We start from the raw sequence: 17,701 nt of genomic DNA, 5'->3' as shown, positions 1-17,701 counted from the left end.
TAAAGTGTGGATCAAGTAGGCCCGACTACTGCCACGTCATCAATATCAATTCAAATGACCCAAACCTCTTATTTAGGAAACAAACAAACTTCCTTTTAAAATGACCAACATTTGCCCGAACAGTATGAACATATTTTTTCAGAAAATGAGAGGAGTGGAGAAAGAACGTCGGGGGAGTGTGACGTTTTTTTTTTTTTTTTTTTTTTTTTTTTTTTTTTTTTTTTAATATTAGAGGTATTTTAACATTATTTGTAGATGAGGCTTTAATAAAAAATAGTAAAATTTAGATCTGTGAAATTGCATTATTGCCCATCATTTTTTTGAGTGATAGAAGATTAATTTGTCTTTTCACTATCTTTTAGTTTACAAAAAGATTTCATTAATTAGTAGAGATTAGAAGAATTAAAAAAGAGAATTGTTATTGGCACTTCAAAAATCTCATTCTACACTTTAAACTTTTTATATTTGAAAAAAAAAATACATTTGTAAGGAATGTAGAATGAGATTTTTAAAATACTAATAACAATTCCTTTAAAAAAATATCAAAAAAAACACAGCCTGGACCTTGACTAGTCCTGTCCCATTCTATCTTCCTGTGGGACCAACAATCTTCAACAACGGGACCCACATTTCGCCACGTTGCCGACCCTCAACTCTCTACCCGTGTGGTGTCAGGTGTGCAACTCTCTCTCTCTCTCTCTCTCTCTTCTGTATGTCTACATACTTTTGCTTTGTATTACTTTCTGTTTGTTCGAATGTAAATTTAAGCACCCTCTCTCCCTCTCTCTCTAAAACCAACGATGACAAATATAGCAAAGCAAAGCAAATAAAACCTACTCGGTTTCTTTCTGTTGAAGAAAACAGAGTGGGAATTGTGTCTGAGAGAGCTCTGCCTCTGTCTGTTCCGACGTCAACATCATTGGCTGGCTCATCGTAATTCCAGATCCTAAAATCTCTCTCCCTCTCTCTCACTGTAGGATCTGTTTCTCTCTCTAGAATCTCCCCGTTGCTTCTCTGTCACGACCCACGTTTCAAGTCCCCAAAAGGGTAAATATTTGCAGTTCAAAGTAATTCTCTTGGATGGCTTTCGTTGGAATTTACCTACTTGTTCTATTTATGGAATTAACCACATTGGCCCCAGAAAACTTCGCTACTTACACACCCTCGCTCTGTTGTTCCCTTTCCGCCATTTGATTCCGTTCTGCATAGCCTGATTCCCCAATTCACATTCTTTCTGCAGGTTTGATTCCTTCTCTCTCTAATTCCCACTGAATTAAAAAACATTGGCCTTTTTAGAACAAAAAAGTTTCCTGCTTGGGGTTTATTTTGATTCATCGACATGTTTTCGATCTGGGTTTCTTGTAATTTGTGAATTTGGCATTGGGGGATTCTTAATCTCAACTGGTAGTGTGAAGAAATCCCCTCACTGGGTTGTTGGCATTGGTGGAGTTTTCTTGAATTTGGGGATCTGGGTTCTTTTGTGAGTTCTACTTTTATTGTTCTTGGTAGGTTTTCGTTTAGAAGCGTCAATTCGGAGATCTGGGTTCTCTCCCACTCCCATTGTCCTTGGTTGTAGAAATTTGAGTTGAACTGCTGTTCTTGCATTTCGTATTCATTAAGTAATTTGAAGGGTATATTCATTAGATAGAAGTTATTAATTGGAGAACTAAGTTATTGATCCGTTGATTCTGGAAGTGGTGACGCAATGCTGATCGGAATACATGCATTGGCTGCAAAAATTGCGGCCTGAGAAATGGCGTTTGGCGTTGGGAATTAGACGAATTTTGCAGTGTTCTTGTTGGAATAATAGGGGACTGCGAAGTAGAATAATGGGCTGCATTTGCTCAAAAGGAAGTTTATCCAATGAATATGTTTCTGAGAATCATCGTAGAGACAAAGAACAAAAATCAAACAAGTCATCAAAACGGTCTGAAGCTGCAGTTGGGGCTGATGCAACTGCGCGGTTGATAACCAATCCTCACAAAGAGGACAATGCAGAGTCAACTCCTATTTCATCAGATGAAGGGGAGAAGATGGTGGTTGCTGAGAAACCCACAAAACCCTTCACGGAGGGCGGGGCAAGTGGGGGAAAGTTGCCGTCTGGGCTGACTAGGATAACCAGTGTAACAAATGGAGAAAGAGGAGCACAAGTTGTTGCTGGATGGCCTTCTTGGTTGACAACAGTGGCTGGCGAAGCGATCAGTGGATGGGTGCCTCTCAAGGCAGAGTCATTTGAGAAATTGGAGAAGGTCCGTTTGTTTGCTTTAATATCTTTAATCCTCTCGTTTAATAACATTGATATTACGAACCCTACATTTAATAATTTTCAGGTGTGAATATTACATGTTTAGTGTAAATCTCTGAATCCTTTCGTTAAGTTTTTACAGTAAACTAAAACTTGGGATTTGTTTTGGAGTGCTTTAAGTTTGTACAAAGAACATAATGTGCATTTAGTTTTGTTGTGATAAACACGTTTTAGAAAGCACTTAAATTGTCAGATTGATTTGCTTAAGTAAGATGGATGTTTGTAGGTGTTATAAAAGACCTACTCCTACATACAATAGTTTTTTGTTTCTAAAAGATCTATTTGCTTGCACATTCTGAGAGTAAAGTTATCACACATATATGCACTCGTACTTTAAAAAACTAACGAAAGTTAGGTACATCTGACTGGGCTATTCAGCTGCAACTACTAATGGATCTCATCTATGCTCACTTTTTCATTGATACCTTGTTTGTGGGAACCACATGAAACCAAGACGTTTGAAACTTGTTTGTACTCTTCTCTCTTGTTGGTGTCCTCATTAAGGACATTTTTATTTTAGTCCCCTTTCTTTTTGTAATTCTTTCTTTACTGTGTATAATGCAGATTGGACAAGGAACTTACAGCAGTGTGTACAGAGCCCGAGATCTTGATTCAAACAAAATAGTTGCATTGAAGAAGGTGCGATTTGCCAATATGGATCCGGAAAGTGTGCGTTTTATGGCGAGAGAAATTCTTATTTTGCGTAGGCTTGATCACCCCAATGTCATGAAGCTTGAAGGTCTGATTACATCAAAGGTTTCGGGCAGCTTATACCTGGTCTTTGAGTACATGGAGCATGATCTTGCAGGGATTGCAGCACGACCTGGAGTCAAGTTCACTGAAGCACAGGTCTTTGCCCCTTCTGATCTTATTCATTGAAACCGTAAAGAAATTGTTTTACACTTTTTAGGTGCTACAACATGCTAAATAAAAACTAACGCATCAAAGCCGACTCTAGTGTATCCATGAAGTGAGAATATCTGAAACAGTAATATAAAACGAATAGAAAGACCATAACCCTGAGGAAAAAGAAATTGTTTAGCTTTTGAAGAAATATTGTTTCTTATCAAGACTGCCCTTGAATGGTCTGTTTTTAGCAATATGATCCATGCATCTGATGGTAGTTGTGTTAATTTTCATGATCTTATATTTATCATAGTAGCAGGATGTTTGACTCATCTTTTCTTGTAGTTGATACATATTGTTTGTGCACTGGGTTGCAGATTAAATGTTACATGCAACAGCTTCTTTGTGGACTTGAGCATTGTCACAGTCATGGTATCTTACACCGTGATATCAAGGGATCAAATCTTTTGATTGACTATCATGGCAAGCTAAAGATTGCTGACTTTGGGCTAGCAACCTTTTACAGACCCCGTCAAAAGCAGCCTCTGACAAGCCGGGTAGTAACCTTGTGGTACCGACCACCTGAACTTCTGCTTGGCTCTACAGATTATGGGGTTGCTGTGGATTTGTGGAGTGCTGGTTGTATTCTTGCAGAATTATTTGCTGGGAAGCCTATCATGCCAGGAAGAACAGAGGTATTTTCCCAGCTTCTTATCCGCACCTAGAAATATATGTGTCTATATCTTTATGTCCACTTGCTTTGCGTGTATTAGGTATGAAAAAACTCTAGAAATTCAGTCATCTTAAAAACCTAACAGCAACCTTCTTAGAATTTAGTATCGTGTTTGAATGTGTTATGGATACGAGAGGGGAAAATATGTGTTTGATGACTGATTTTGCCATAATGGTCTGAAATAGGTCACAACAACTGTGTTGTTCTTTGTTTGTTTCTTCCCACCACTAATTGATAAAGATATGTGCTGGAACTTAGAATGTAAGCATGAAGAGTTCAAGGTTTATACTACTCAGATGCAAGTGTAGTTGTTCAAGAACACGAGCTTGATGTTTTGCTGATACAAACGTATTATGTAACCAGATTCTAATGAATGTCAGATGATGGATGAAAGCATACGGAAACTTTCTATAAAAATAGTCTAGTGGGTTAAAACATATATGGTACGTTGTATGGTTAAATCCGTTATGCTCTAATCTACCAACATTGTATGGTTAGTCCGTTATGCTCTAATCTACCAACATTGTATGGTTAATCCCTTATGCTTTAATCTACCAACTGTACCAGTGGAACTATCAGACATCTTATTTGACTGTGATGAGATCTCAGCGTTTATTATTTACAGGTGGAGCAACTACATAAGATATTTAAACTTTGTGGCTCACCTTCTGAGGAATACTGGAAGAGATCAAAATTGCCACATGCAACTATTTTTAAACCTACACATCCATACAAGCGATGTGTTGCTGAGACATACAAGGACTTCCCTCGATCTGCATTGGCCCTGTTAGAGGTTCTTCTAGCTGTAGAACCTGAAGGTCGGGGAACAGCTTCTTCTGCCCTTCAGAGTGAGGTAATCAAGGGTTTTCTTTGCTTTTTGAAACCATGCTGTCTATTTCCATTGAATTTTGTGATCTTGTTAATTTGAAACAATTTTGTAAATTAGATCTTACCTCTGATATATTTTTAATTATTTTCGTTTCCCAGTTCTTCACATCTTTGCCTCTTCCCTGTGATCCATCAAGTTTGCCTAAGTACCCACCGAGTAAGGAGTTTGATGCCAAGCTCCGAGACGAGGAAGCTAGAAGGTGAGCTATTTCCAAATCGTATTAATTAATTTTCAGTTCGTTATGCAAGATTCGATTACGAAATTTCTTTACTGATACCACTAAAGAGTATCTATATACAGAGAGAATAATGTTCTCTTGCAAGATATTTCACATGTTATGTTGCCAAGATGTCAATATGGCACCACACATTCAAATAAGAGTCCGCCTAATTAATGACAAGACAACATTTATCATTTGTGTATATGTATGTGTATTTTGATTTTAAAGTCATGACCAGTTTATTTGTTTACTCATGCTTGAAAATTATTTTTCTCATCTTTAAACCAGGCGGAAAGCTGCTAGTGGTAAAGGAGGGAGTTCCAAAGAATCAAAGGCTGTGCCAGCATCAGATGCCAATGCAATACAGGTACCCTAGCCGTGAACTTTTATAATTATATTATTTGTGCCTTTAACTACAAAACTCAATTTTTTTGTGAAGAATTACTTATTTAGGTTCTGAACTTTTTGTTGTATTTATCTTCTAATCTTGAAGCGACAAGGGCAGACTAACCCCAAAAGCATCAGTGAGAAGTACAATCCTGAAGAGGATGGTGGCTCTGGCTTTCCTATCGAGCCTCCCAAGGGAGCAGCATCAAATGCCTTCTCCCATTCTGGCCAGTCAGTGCGCCCATGTGCATTTGAATCTTTGCAATCTAGCCATTCTAAGAATGGATCTTACATGTATCGTGGAGCAGCCCAGTCGTCGAGGTATTCTAATTCAGCTTCAGTTCGAAGTGGTTCACGATTTGATGGTATCGCAGAAAGTGCGAATCCACACTGGCCAGAGGAGCGTAAGAATGCCAGATATAACCATTTAGACAACGGGGAGTCCTCTGTGAAACATGATTGGTCACACCATCTTCTGGAAAGACCAAAGTCTTCACATAAGAAGGATGAACAGCCATCTGGGAAGGAGTATGCAACGGTAATGGAGCTTCATATTTTCATCTATTGCATATTTAATTTTATAATTTGACTCCGTGCAAAACAATATTCAAGTTATTATGACAATTTATTTTGAAATTTTTTGTAATAGGAACTCTCTACTGCTTGCTTCTGAACCTAAGTCAACACCTTTGTTTAGTGAGTTGTTTATTATTTAACATGAATATTACTAAATCATTTCCTGTTTGGCATCAGGGTTACGGTAACAAAAAGAACCGGATTCACTACTCTGGACCATTGATGCACCCTGGAGGAAACCTTGAGGAGATGCTCAAAGAGCATGAGAAACAAATACAACATGCTGTCCGCAAAGCTCGTCTAGACAAGACCAAAGCCAAGAAAGCTAACAGTGACAATGGACAAACAGAATCCCTACTTCAGCATGTAAGAAACGGCAGGTGATGACGGAAGAGAGATTTGCACTGCCTTAATTTTGAAAAGCCGGAGCTCCTTCAGATCGGCATAATTCTGATACTGAAGAAGTATTCCTTTCGGGAACTTGACAAATCTCACCACGGAAAGATAATCTGGGACGCACGGAGCTTCTTCTGATTATGTCACACCAAATACATACGTGATTGTTGAAGGTAGGCTATCAACTCAAGTACTAATCATCACATGCTAGAATTGATTCTGAATGATTGTTAAGTTTTGTATCCGAAGTCCATCAAATCCGCAGGCATTGACTTACCGGAATACTGTTTCGTTGGCAGATGGTGAGAGAAGGTCGTCGCGTTGGTGTTGAGATGCTGGAGACAAGCTGTGGAAGCTGAAACCCTATCTGCTCAATCAGCTCTAATACATTCTTTGTAAAGTAAAAGGTTAAGTTATATGATTAATTAGAAGGTCACATTCACAATACAATGCTCTTTTCTTTTTCTTATTTTCCCCCTTTCTTGCGATGCTTTTGGCATGGAATACACAAGTGCATATAATTTAGGATAAAGTCTCCGATGTCGTCAGCTTGTTTGTCGTAGCTTTTGTTTTTTTACTAGGCAATATTGTAAACTATCTTAAATACAGAGATTCGAACTTGGCTGCAAGACGGCGAGCATATTGCTCTTGTTAATTGCCCTAATCCACATATTCAACTTGTTTCTCTAATTAAGCATTTAGAGACTATGAGCAAAGTACATAATATCATTCAACAAAACTCTAAGCTTCTACGGAACGAAACAAGCTCCATTGGTCCAATTAATAAGGATTTTCGAGTCATCCTATGCTATTTAGTACTACGGTTTAGTGGTAATCCTCTTCATTTGTAAGTGATAGGTATTAGGTTCGATTCTTGACAAATGCGAATTTGAACTACATTATTGCTAGCTCATTGTGAGGTTTAGCTTACTCCCTCACTCCCTTAGTCTAGATAATATAACAATGTTTTTATGCCCCGCCCTGATAGCTTGTGAAAGACCAAGATGCAGTGTTGTAGCTTCCGCCAAGAGCACATTAGAAGGTCCAGGAGGCTTAGCTCCAGAAATCAAGGGCTAACCACTTTGAGATCGAATAAAAAAACCTGCATCTTCATGAGATAACAATTATATTTAAAAAGGTGCCAATAATTGCCTTAAAATAAGCCATAAAGTCGAAAAAACTTAATAAAACCACGAGGCATGAGATCCACTAAGGTGCTTGTTACAAATCCAATAAACAAAAACATTATATAAGAAAAGTATATTTGGCAATTTAAGATTCTAATCAATTAATTTAATGAGGGTTAAATTAAAGAAAGAGTAAATGGTAAGTTTACTAATTGATTTTATTATTTTCCTTTTTCTCAAAAAAAATAAAATAAATGCATGAACTGATAATGGTTAGTTTGTTAAACGTGTGGCACGAATCTAGACCGGAATAACGCTACACCAAGATTAAGGAGGGTAAGCAAGCACTAAGAAAATGGATCCTACCTTGTGGAGAGATTTTCAAGTATTTCCACTTATATAATGACATAAGGCGTATGTGTCCGTGTTCCGGACACACTGAAAAGTCTCTCCTACATGTGTATGGTACCTTATTGGAGCGCCTCCATAACTAAAACCTAATAACGTTACAAAGTGCTGTATCAAAACTGAGGAAATTAAGCAGGCACTAAACAAATCTCTGACGGATTTAAAAATAGCCAAACAATTGAGACCTGCAACCAATCGAACTCGTAGATCTACCAACCTTAACTTGTTCCCGTTGCTTCACCAAGAATCCTAAACCTAGCAGCTCTTATGTCTTCATCAATTAAGCATCCGAACCAACTTCCTTCCCTTCATGTTTAAGCATCCAATGCTAGTGCTACAACGTAGCACCTCCTCATCAACTCAGTCCCTTTCTTCCTCCAACTCACTTACCAAATTAATCAAAACCGTTACATATATATACATATGTGTGTGTGTCTGTATATGTAGATATATATGGTTTAGGGTTCCAACCTCTCATGCTGATCAAGAACACACACACAAAAAAAACAAATATAACCTGCAGCCAAAACATGAGAACCAAAACCCATCCAATTCTCAATGTTAAGCTCCTCATCCTTGGAGTTTTCCTCGCCTTTGTTGTCATCTTTGTCCTCAGGTCAAGTTTTGATTCATCACGAGCTTCGTCCGATGAAAAATCCACCATTCCGGTGAAAGAAGCGGAAGACGATCACGAAAAATCAACTAGTTGTGACTCCACAATGACTTGCAACAAGATCCCGACCTCCCTAGCCAAAGCCCTGATCCACTACACAACCTCCACCATCACCCCACAACAAACCCTAAAAGAAATCTCCGTCACATCAAAGGTCTTGGACAAGAAATCTCCATGCAACTTCCTCGTCTTCGGCCTAGGCCACGACAGCCTCATGTGGACTTCCCTCAACCACGGCGGACGCACCATTTTCCTCGAAGAAGACGAGTCGTGGATCAAGCAAATCCAGCGCCGTTTCCCCGCATTGGAATCGTACCATGTCACATATGATAGCAAAGTGAACGAGGCTAACGATCTCCTAGGAGTTGGGAAGGGGCCTGAGTGCAGTGCAGTTGGTGATCCTAGGTATAGCATGTGCCAGCTGGCACTCAAGGGGTTGCCCAGTGAAGTGTATGAGATCAAATGGGATTTGATCATGGTGGATGCACCCACAGGGTATCACGATGGAGCACCGGGGAGGATGAGTGCCATCTACACGGCTGGGATGATGGCCAGGAACAAAGTGGAGGGAGAGACTGATGTGTTTGTGCATGATGTGAATAGGGATGTGGAAGACAAGTTCTCCAAGGCTTTCCTTTGCGAAGGGTACATGAAAAAACAAGTAGGGAGGTTGAGGCACTTCAACATTCCTAGTCACAGGGATGCTTCCGACAGGCCCTTTTGCCCTGAGTAAATACTTCATGTGTTTTGTTTTGTTTTTTTTTTTTTTTTTTGTCGGATTAAGTATCTAAAACCCTCCAATCTCCTGACGGGATTCCAAATTAATCTCAACATTTTCAAACATTCCAAATCACAAATCCGCAAGTACGGTCATCTGAAACATTTCCTTCTCCTTCTTCCACCTCTGCAGTTGGAACAATCCTCAAATGTAAAAGTTTCGCCGACAGCCTCGCGACTGAAAGCCTCGCTCATTCTTCTGCTAAATTTTTCTTGTTTTTCTGTTTCTTTAATCTGGGTTTTTTTTTTTTTTTTAAATAATCAGATTTTTTTCTTTCTTCTATTGTATAATATTACTACAGAAAAACGAAAGAGGGCTTTTTCTTTATTAATTAATCATCAGTTTTTATATTAGTCAATTTTAGTCTAATGTTATGTTGCCATCATGCCCTCCCCTTCTAAAACAATTTCAAATAGCAATCTCCAAGCCGTGTCGCCACGATTGTTGTTTGAGTCTGCAACCTAAGTGCACTTCAGACGGTAAGAGGTTAGGGTTTCAGAAGAGTGTTTTGAGGTTTGGCCTCCATCAGGACCTATTTAATTAATGGTAGGGAATCCACATGTTTACGCAAATTATGAGATTTGTCCATTATTCTTTTGAAATGTTTGAAAATGTTGAGACTAACTTGAAATCACACCAAAAAGTTGAAAGTTTTTAGGTAATTCATGTTTCATACTGTTTCTTGTATTGTCTCAATTCGATTCCATCCATTTAAAGGTTTCTTAGATGCCCCGGCTCATATTGCAAGAACAAAAACAAGTGTAGGATGACGAAGAACATGAGAGTTGTGATTCATCGGTTATGACACGGTTCTTTCTAAGTTTGCAAAACCAGCTTGGCTCAGATTCAGTGTATAATTAGTATATACTAGACAAGACGCAACGATTAAACTGACACAGTACAACAACAAAGCCTTTTCTCATTAAGTGACGTCGGCTAAAAAGAATTTCAAAGCAAAAGTTGTATCCATCTGTTGAAGATATAAAGTAAGTCTACAATATGCTGAAACAGAACACAATCAAACATTTCAAAATCTTAAACACAACTAAAATCTGATATTCAAAAATTCAAATACGAGACGTCACTCTCAGAAAACCTCACCCAGTTCATTGGAGAAGTCCGATAAGTGTTATCTTCAGCATGTAACTTAAAATTCCAGATATACTATGACGGCGGAGGGCCTTTCTGCAATCACTCTAGTTCCTTGTCAAGCAAAAGTATCATCTTCCAAGCCGGCTAAATTGTTCGTTGCCAGTGTTTGAGAGCGGAGTTATGACCTATGGAGAGAAGAAACAGAAATGAGATAACGCCGTAGATCAGAATACAAAAATCAGATGTAGTATAGCACAATACCTTTTACTATCAATATCAGCAAAAATAAGAGTTTGATCGTAATCAACAAAAATCTTGCAAAGAAGAAACCAAGTATGCATACTGCACACTAATGAATAACACCAAGGATATTAGTCTCAAAACCCAGTAAAACAAACAATTGCCTCCAGACTCCAGTTGAAAATTGCACAACATAAAATCGAACTGCTACCAAAATTTACATTATACTTCAAACACAAACTCATTCAGACACACCTAACAAATGATGACCAACAGAACAAGACTTATTTTCACTAATAACATATCTATACCAGTGCAACATGATGTGACACATTACAAATTTCTGCTAAAAAAGTTAATCAAACATATCTACACCACCGTGACAGCTAACATGCCTGAAACCCCGAATCAAAATTGCCTCCAGATAGCACACAATGTGGCACAATAAAGATCTGTAAACAAGTTTTCTTTTATTGGTTCTTCCAATCTGGTTTATGACATTACAAGGTGGGGTATGGAAAAATTAAATCCTCATCTCTAGTAGAGGGTTTATCATATATAAAGTAATTTTCCTCCATCCACCAGCAAATAAATGCAGCACAAGAGAGTGATTGCAAAATTATAACCGAAAAAATAAAGTACAATTTGGTTGTCAATGTGTGTTTGTGTGCTTATGTAATATGCAGATGTCGAAATAAATTATGAACAGTTGAAACTTGAAAGTCCTTTGTTGAGTTGAAAAAACCTGACCGGAAGTCTCTGTGTGTAAATGCTTTATGTAAATTGCACATATGTACCAAATAGTTTATAATTACCGGGTCAAGAAGATGGCAGTTGGGCTTCCAGGGGATGGCGGATTCTGCTCTATTAATTTAGCAAGTGAACCAGCTTTAGCAAGAGCATCGGGGTCGGTACCAGACAGAACTTCTACTTCTTCAAGCTCGATTTGTCCCTGTCCCTTAGTGTCCACCTTCACTTGTCTCTTAATTAAGTCCAAGTTCTCCTGAAGGACCTCCATCTCTCCGAATGGTAGCTTCAAGTCTAAGGCATGGGGCCCAAGAGTAACTGCCTCATCCTTCTTGAACCTCAAGAAAGGCATACAAAGCTTTTGGGTTTGTCTAAAATCTTTACTCTGACCAATTGAACAACTCTGCAAAGCCTCCAAAATTACCTTGTCTGGAGCAAAAGTGCAAGTATCACTGTCAAAGTTACTCTGTAGTATCCTCAAACACTCCGCCTTCCATCCATCGAATTGCTCATTTACATATATTAAACCAATCAACCTTTTGGTTTCTGTCGATGCTTTAACTGGAGGACCCTTCTTATTGGCTTTCGTTGAGCCTGAAGTTTGCTTTTCAAGAAGCTTCCTCATTACAACAATGGAATGTTGCAAATACTTGTTGGCATTATGGAGGGTCAGATCTGGAGAATCAGACACAGGCCATCCTGCATTGACCACAAACCCTTCCTTCTTCAAAAGTTCCCTCCAGACATATTCTGCATAGTGCGGACAGATTGGAGTAATAAGACGTGTCTGTGCGTCCATAAAATGCCACAGCAATTCACGGTTCATGCCCCCAGAACCACATGAAAGCCTGTACTCATCCCTAGAAGCCTGAAGATCGTAAAACCCAGTCTTGAGTGCATCTCGGAACATGTAATCCCGGTAATTCTGCTCAGTCCTGTTCACAGCAATATTTATCTCATTCAAAAAGACCCTGTCAGCATAAGTAGAAGGAGGACCTATTCTCAAAGAGGATTCTGCGGCTAAAACTTCTTCCATCCATGCAATCTCTTTAGTTAGCTTTAGTATAGCAGCATTTGCAGTCTCAAATACGAAATTTGCATCATCAACACCATCTCCAGCATCAGCCAATGAGAATCGCGTGGCATCAGCAGAAAATTCCTCAATTGCCTGGCGAATGGTCCTAAAGTTCCCTGTGGACTTAGACATCTTCTCAGCATTTAGCATGATGTGCCCATTGCATCTAAAGCCACGAGGCCAGTGCTTCTTGGGCATAATTGCCGCATGGTTGTAAATGCAGAAGGTTAAATGATTTTGGATTAGATCCTTGCCAGACACTCGAAGATCAAAAGGATACCAATACTCAAACTCCTGCTTCATCTTATTAAGGATGGATGACGATATGTTAGATGATTCAGGATATGGGCCATCACAGAAAATATACTCCCAGACCTCATCAGTCATTTGTTCAGGTTGAATTGCAGATTTGCTGGGACCATACATGTCTCCATTGTGTAAAAAGTGAGCGATAGTGTAATAAGCCATGTAAATAGTTGAATCAGACAACGACTCAACTAAGAACTCTTCATCCCAGGGAATACGAGTCCCAAGCCCAAAAGATCGTGAACAAGCCCACTGATTCAACCAATCCAATGTGTGTTCAAATCCATGTTTTGTCTCGTCATGATACAAATTCATGCTGGACAAGCACTCCTCCGCCAGTTTTTTCCATTCAGGTTCCCCATATGTGATGTACCATTGATCTGTGAGAGCCACAACACACTCATCACCTGATCGTGACACCACCCGCTTCTCAGGTTCACTATATACAATTGCCTCATTTGACTCTATGAGCTTGCTCCTTATCAACGGTTTCGCCTCCTGGACCTTCCTTCCTTCAAATTCACCCACGATAAGTGTTCCTTCAGTGAATCCTTTCAGGTATGTCAGCCTCTTGGCTTCTGCTAGCTTCTCTTTCTCATTCTGGCTCTTGATTTTTAGATCTGCACAGACCTTTTCTGCAGCCTTATTCCCGAAATCAGGAATATTGATAATTGGAATAATCTCAAAGGGCATGACCCACTCATCCTTCACGCCATATTTTGCTCTAAGAGCAGGTTTTGCTTTTAAATCATGCAAGGCCATATAATCATCAGGAGAATCAGCAGGCACACTGGTCACAATCCCAGTACCTTTGTCTGTCAGGACAGTCAACATAGGAAGAGTGTAAATGATCTGATTGATTGTGCGTGGTGACTTCAATGGAAGGCCAATCAAATCATGACCCGTGAGCTCCACTAAGCAAGTAGGTTTCTCTGGAACCCTAGAATACTTCTGATAGGCAAGATTAAGTGCTGCTCTTTGCGTTACAATAAATACCTCTGTTTCGTTGATTTCAAAGGCTCCATATTTCCCATCAGGCAATACCCATGCATTTGTCTGTCCATACATGGTCTCAGGTCTAAGTGTCGCTGCAGCAAGGAACACTTTCCTTCCCTCCAACACTTTCAGTTTAGATGGAAAAGGTGCCACCACCTCCATTTTGATGAGGGTGTATTCCTGGGGCTGAACTCCTTCGCCACTTGCCCTGTCATGATCTGCACAGGGCTGCCCATCCAGTGGAGAGTAAATTGCATAACGGACGTCTTTCACAATCTTGCCCATAGATTTTAGTTTCCTCATCTGCCACCTCACAAAGGCATCAAAAAATGGGTTCATGTCTGTGGTAATAAATGACCGTCTCCAGTCACATCCCAATCCAAAAGCCTTGAGGTCTTCCACTGCCAATGGAGGGAAGAATGTCAACCAATTGTATGGATCTTGGAATTTGGATATCTCGCTATCTGAGAGGCCAAAACTACGCATGATTTCCCATTGGTATACTTGTCCACCTGATTTTGATGCAGCCTTCGACTTCTTTCCCTTGAACTTGTCGGGAGGTGCTCCATTATTTGCATCTTCTGCTTCCACTTCCTGACTCCCCTGTTCTACTTCTTTTGGAAAAACCGGCGGGTTGCCAAATAGTTCAATCTCTCTCGCAAGTTTATCAGCAGACGCTTTAATAGGCATGCCAGTGCAGTGAAAACCAAAAGGCAAAAGCACATTGGCACCTCTTAACCTATGGTAAGCTGCTGCAAACTCTAGCTTGGAGAGTGAGAATGCATGTCCAAGATGCAGAAAGCCATTCATGTAAGGAAACGGGAAGTTTCCAAAGAACTTCTCCCCAGGTTCAGGGAGCTTTTCACATGATTCAGCCCTGAAAACATCCTTCTCTTCCCACCAGCTTCGAACCTTTGTTTCAATCTCGAGAAGGTGATCTCTCCTGGCAAAGCTCTTCCCACCACCTTCAGCCGCCATTTCAGTAATCTTACAGAAACTGTTAAAAATAAAAAAAATAAAAAAAATTTAAAAAATGCCTTACATAACCAAACCAGCTCTTTGAAGGCATCATATCACAAACAAAAAGTACGTAAATTATCCAAATTCATATAATTTGAAGGTGAATTTAAGTTAAGATAGAAACCTGTAATTACCACCATATAAATATAAAGAAAACTAATGAAAAGGTCTTGAAAACTTTGAGTTTTATCAATAAGAACAAAATAATGGGTAAAGTGAATAGTAACAGGATTGACCTTTTAGTGGAAAAATATAGTTTTTCGTTAAAATGAACAGTATCGGAAGCTTTACATTAAAGTTATATATATATATATATATATATATATAGAGGATAGTGCTATTTACACAGACACATACATTAACCACGTCGATGAATCAGAGATAACCAAATTTCATCTAATTAGTAGATACTGAAAACTAAAATGGCAAATTTAATAAAAAAATTGTGGCAATTACTTATTGAAACTCAACACTTCCCAAATTTTAAAAATTAGAAAATATAAATAAATAAAAAACTTCACTTAACTCCTATTCAAGCTAATCAGCAAGTTAAATCGACATGAGCAATTGGTAAAGAACAAATCTTTACTATTCAGTTACACAATGCATAGATCGATAAACTCTAGTACAAATCATATCAACAAATATTTGGAACTGAAAAAATTAGAAAAAATGGGCGGTGAGAAATATACCTGCGGTTCAAGATTGAAAAGGGAAGGGAATTATAGGTTAGTTTGCGCGCGCTTTCTCGAGCTTGAAGAAAAGCCAGGAGGAAGATTAGGGTTTCCTTCTTCCTCTGAGAAGAAAACGACGTGATATTAGCAGAAGAGGGAGGGAGGGAGAGAAGGTAGCAAGCAGCTGAGAAGAAGAAGGTGAGGCGTAAGTTAGGGTTTTGGGGACTCGGACTCTAGACGGGCCACGTGGCAAGTTTTGAGATTAGGCTTGTCTTTTCCTTCGATTCTGTGCGTGCTGTCCACGGTTTTTGAATAGAAGAAAGATTTGATTCACTTTGACCCCAAAAAATAAAAAAATTTGGTTTACTGCAACTTCTCGATTGAATAATATCATGTTATGTATAAGTATTTTATATGATAATATTATTGAATTAAAGCGTCACGTGTTTTTGAATTTGCTCAATACAATTGCTCTTGTTGTGAGAGAAATTTTCATATCATGAATCATTATCTTGTGTCAACTTCAGGCATTACATTTTGCCATTGACTTTTTTTGGAGAAGTAGGATATTCATGAATGTTTTGAACAATTAAGGCGCAATTTGATATATTTTTTTTATACAAAAACTGCATCATTTTAAAGTTAAGCAGTAAAAAAAATATTTGATAAAAATAAAATATACTGTTTATTTTAAAAACAATAGCCTCTAAACAACAACTTTTAAAAGCAACATGTAGGTTGTTTTAAAAAAAAAAATTGATGAAAATTGGAGTTGAACTTTTAAAATATTTTTAATTCTTGCAATAAACTCCTTAATTTTAAACAATGACTTTATTTATTCTTTTAGACATTGCTTTTTATATTCACACCACTTTTAAAATACAGTTTATCAAACACTCAACTGTTTTAGTTTGCAGCTAATTACTTTTAAAAATAATAATAATAATAAGAGTTTCAAAACTTTACATTTTAATCAAAAAAAAATCTAATAACTTTATTTAATAATAATAATATAAAATATAAAATATAAACAGATGCCCAGCGCGGGTCTAATAACTTTGCATTTTAATAGTAACGCACAAAGGGTTGTATTATCGTTCAGGGCAAGAAATACTAGCGATTTCTAGATAAGTAGCCTTCGGTTTCAAAGAGGAGAATACATGGGTATCAAACCCATGTGCCTAAGCTGCTGTCACTCGGAAGAGGATCCTCTCTAGATTCATTGTGTGGGGATCTCCTAATATGCTCTTACTAAAAGAGGATTATCTCTGGATCTATTTTGTGGGGATCCCCTAAGCTGCTCTCACTAAGAAGAGGATCCTCTCTGGATACATTGTGTAAGGATCCTAAGGATCTCCACATCCTAACAGTTCCCCCATTTGATCTTCACATCAAAGTCATTGACGTAGAAAAGTTTATGTTTACATTCTATTGTTTATCTTTTTGTTGCAATAATTTTTTAATTAATGATAAGGACAAAAAAAAAACGTAAAATATAAACATGTATGCCTAGTGCACGTCCCTCAACCTCCTTCTCTTAATATAACTAAATAATAAAAAGTACATGAAAATACACATACATATTATATTATGTATGAATTAGCTAATTGTAACAACTATGACACTCATTTTTAGGTCTTTTACAAAGCAAGATAACACAAACATATGTTTGGTACTATGATCTCTTAAGATGTATTTTCATGTATACAATAAATAATATATATAAAAGTCATATATGCAAATTTCACTTGTACCTACTTATGGCAAAATAAATTATATACATATATATACACACACAATATAGTACCATTAAGTTTCATAAACAATAGTATCATTAAGTTTCATAAACAATGTAGTACCGTTAAGTTTTATAAACAAAGTAGTACCGTTAAGTTTTATAACCAGTGTAGTACGGTTAACTTTAAAAAATAGTACCGTTTAATTTCATAAACAATATAGTATCGTTAAGTTTCATAAAAGTATAGTCCCATTAAGTTTCATAAACTGTGTAGTACCGTTAAGTTTCATAAACTGTGTAGTACCTTTAAGCTTCATAAATAGTGTAGTTGTGACAGCCCGTCCCGAAAATATCAAAACGTACGTGTGAAAAGACTAATTTGCCCATAGTTCATTTTCGTTACGTTTATTGGCTGTTTTGTGTTGTGTTGGCATGTGTTGGGCCACACACTCACACTCTCACTCTCCCTGTCCCT

General features: G+C 38.1%; 3 protein-coding genes across 3 annotated transcripts; 2 read left to right on the top strand and 1 right to left on the bottom strand.

Moving 5' to 3' along the window:
* Window positions 1-747: 747 nt before the first annotated feature.
* On the top strand, window positions 748-7,029 carry LOC137717435 (probable serine/threonine-protein kinase At1g09600). Its single transcript, XM_068456808.1, has 9 exons — window positions 748-2,249; window positions 2,870-3,154; window positions 3,529-3,846; window positions 4,510-4,737; window positions 4,872-4,972; window positions 5,282-5,360; window positions 5,487-5,918; window positions 6,134-6,525; window positions 6,652-7,029. The coding sequence occupies exons 1-8, from the start codon at window positions 1,722-1,724 to the stop codon at window positions 6,338-6,340; spliced, it is 2,178 nt and encodes a 725-aa protein (XP_068312909.1). The 5' UTR covers window positions 748-1,721; the 3' UTR covers window positions 6,341-6,525; window positions 6,652-7,029.
* A 1,326-nt stretch (window positions 7,030-8,355) lies between these two features.
* On the top strand, window positions 8,356-9,670 carry LOC137716833 (glucuronoxylan 4-O-methyltransferase 1-like). Its single transcript, XM_068456202.1, has one exon. The coding sequence runs from the start codon at window positions 8,364-8,366 to the stop codon at window positions 9,291-9,293; it is 930 nt and encodes a 309-aa protein (XP_068312303.1). The 5' UTR covers window positions 8,356-8,363; the 3' UTR covers window positions 9,294-9,670.
* A 600-nt stretch (window positions 9,671-10,270) lies between these two features.
* LOC137717498 (leucine--tRNA ligase, cytoplasmic-like) lies at window positions 10,271-15,682 on the bottom strand. The gene is made up of 3 exons (XM_068456883.1): window positions 15,507-15,682; window positions 11,486-14,791; window positions 10,271-10,615 (listed from the first exon to the last, which is right to left on the bottom strand). The coding sequence occupies exons 2-3, from the start codon at window positions 14,770-14,772 to the stop codon at window positions 10,609-10,611; spliced, it is 3,294 nt and encodes a 1,097-aa protein (XP_068312984.1). The 5' UTR covers window positions 14,773-14,791; window positions 15,507-15,682; the 3' UTR covers window positions 10,271-10,608.
* Between the last annotated feature and the right edge of the window lie 2,019 nt (window positions 15,683-17,701).

This window comes from Pyrus communis, chromosome 15, assembly GCF_963583255.1.
Source record: "Pyrus communis chromosome 15, drPyrComm1.1, whole genome shotgun sequence".
Classification (NCBI taxonomy): Eukaryota; Viridiplantae; Streptophyta; class Magnoliopsida; order Rosales; family Rosaceae; genus Pyrus; species Pyrus communis.
Note: the sequence above shows the minus strand (reverse complement) of the source record. Positions and strands in the feature narration are given on the sequence as shown.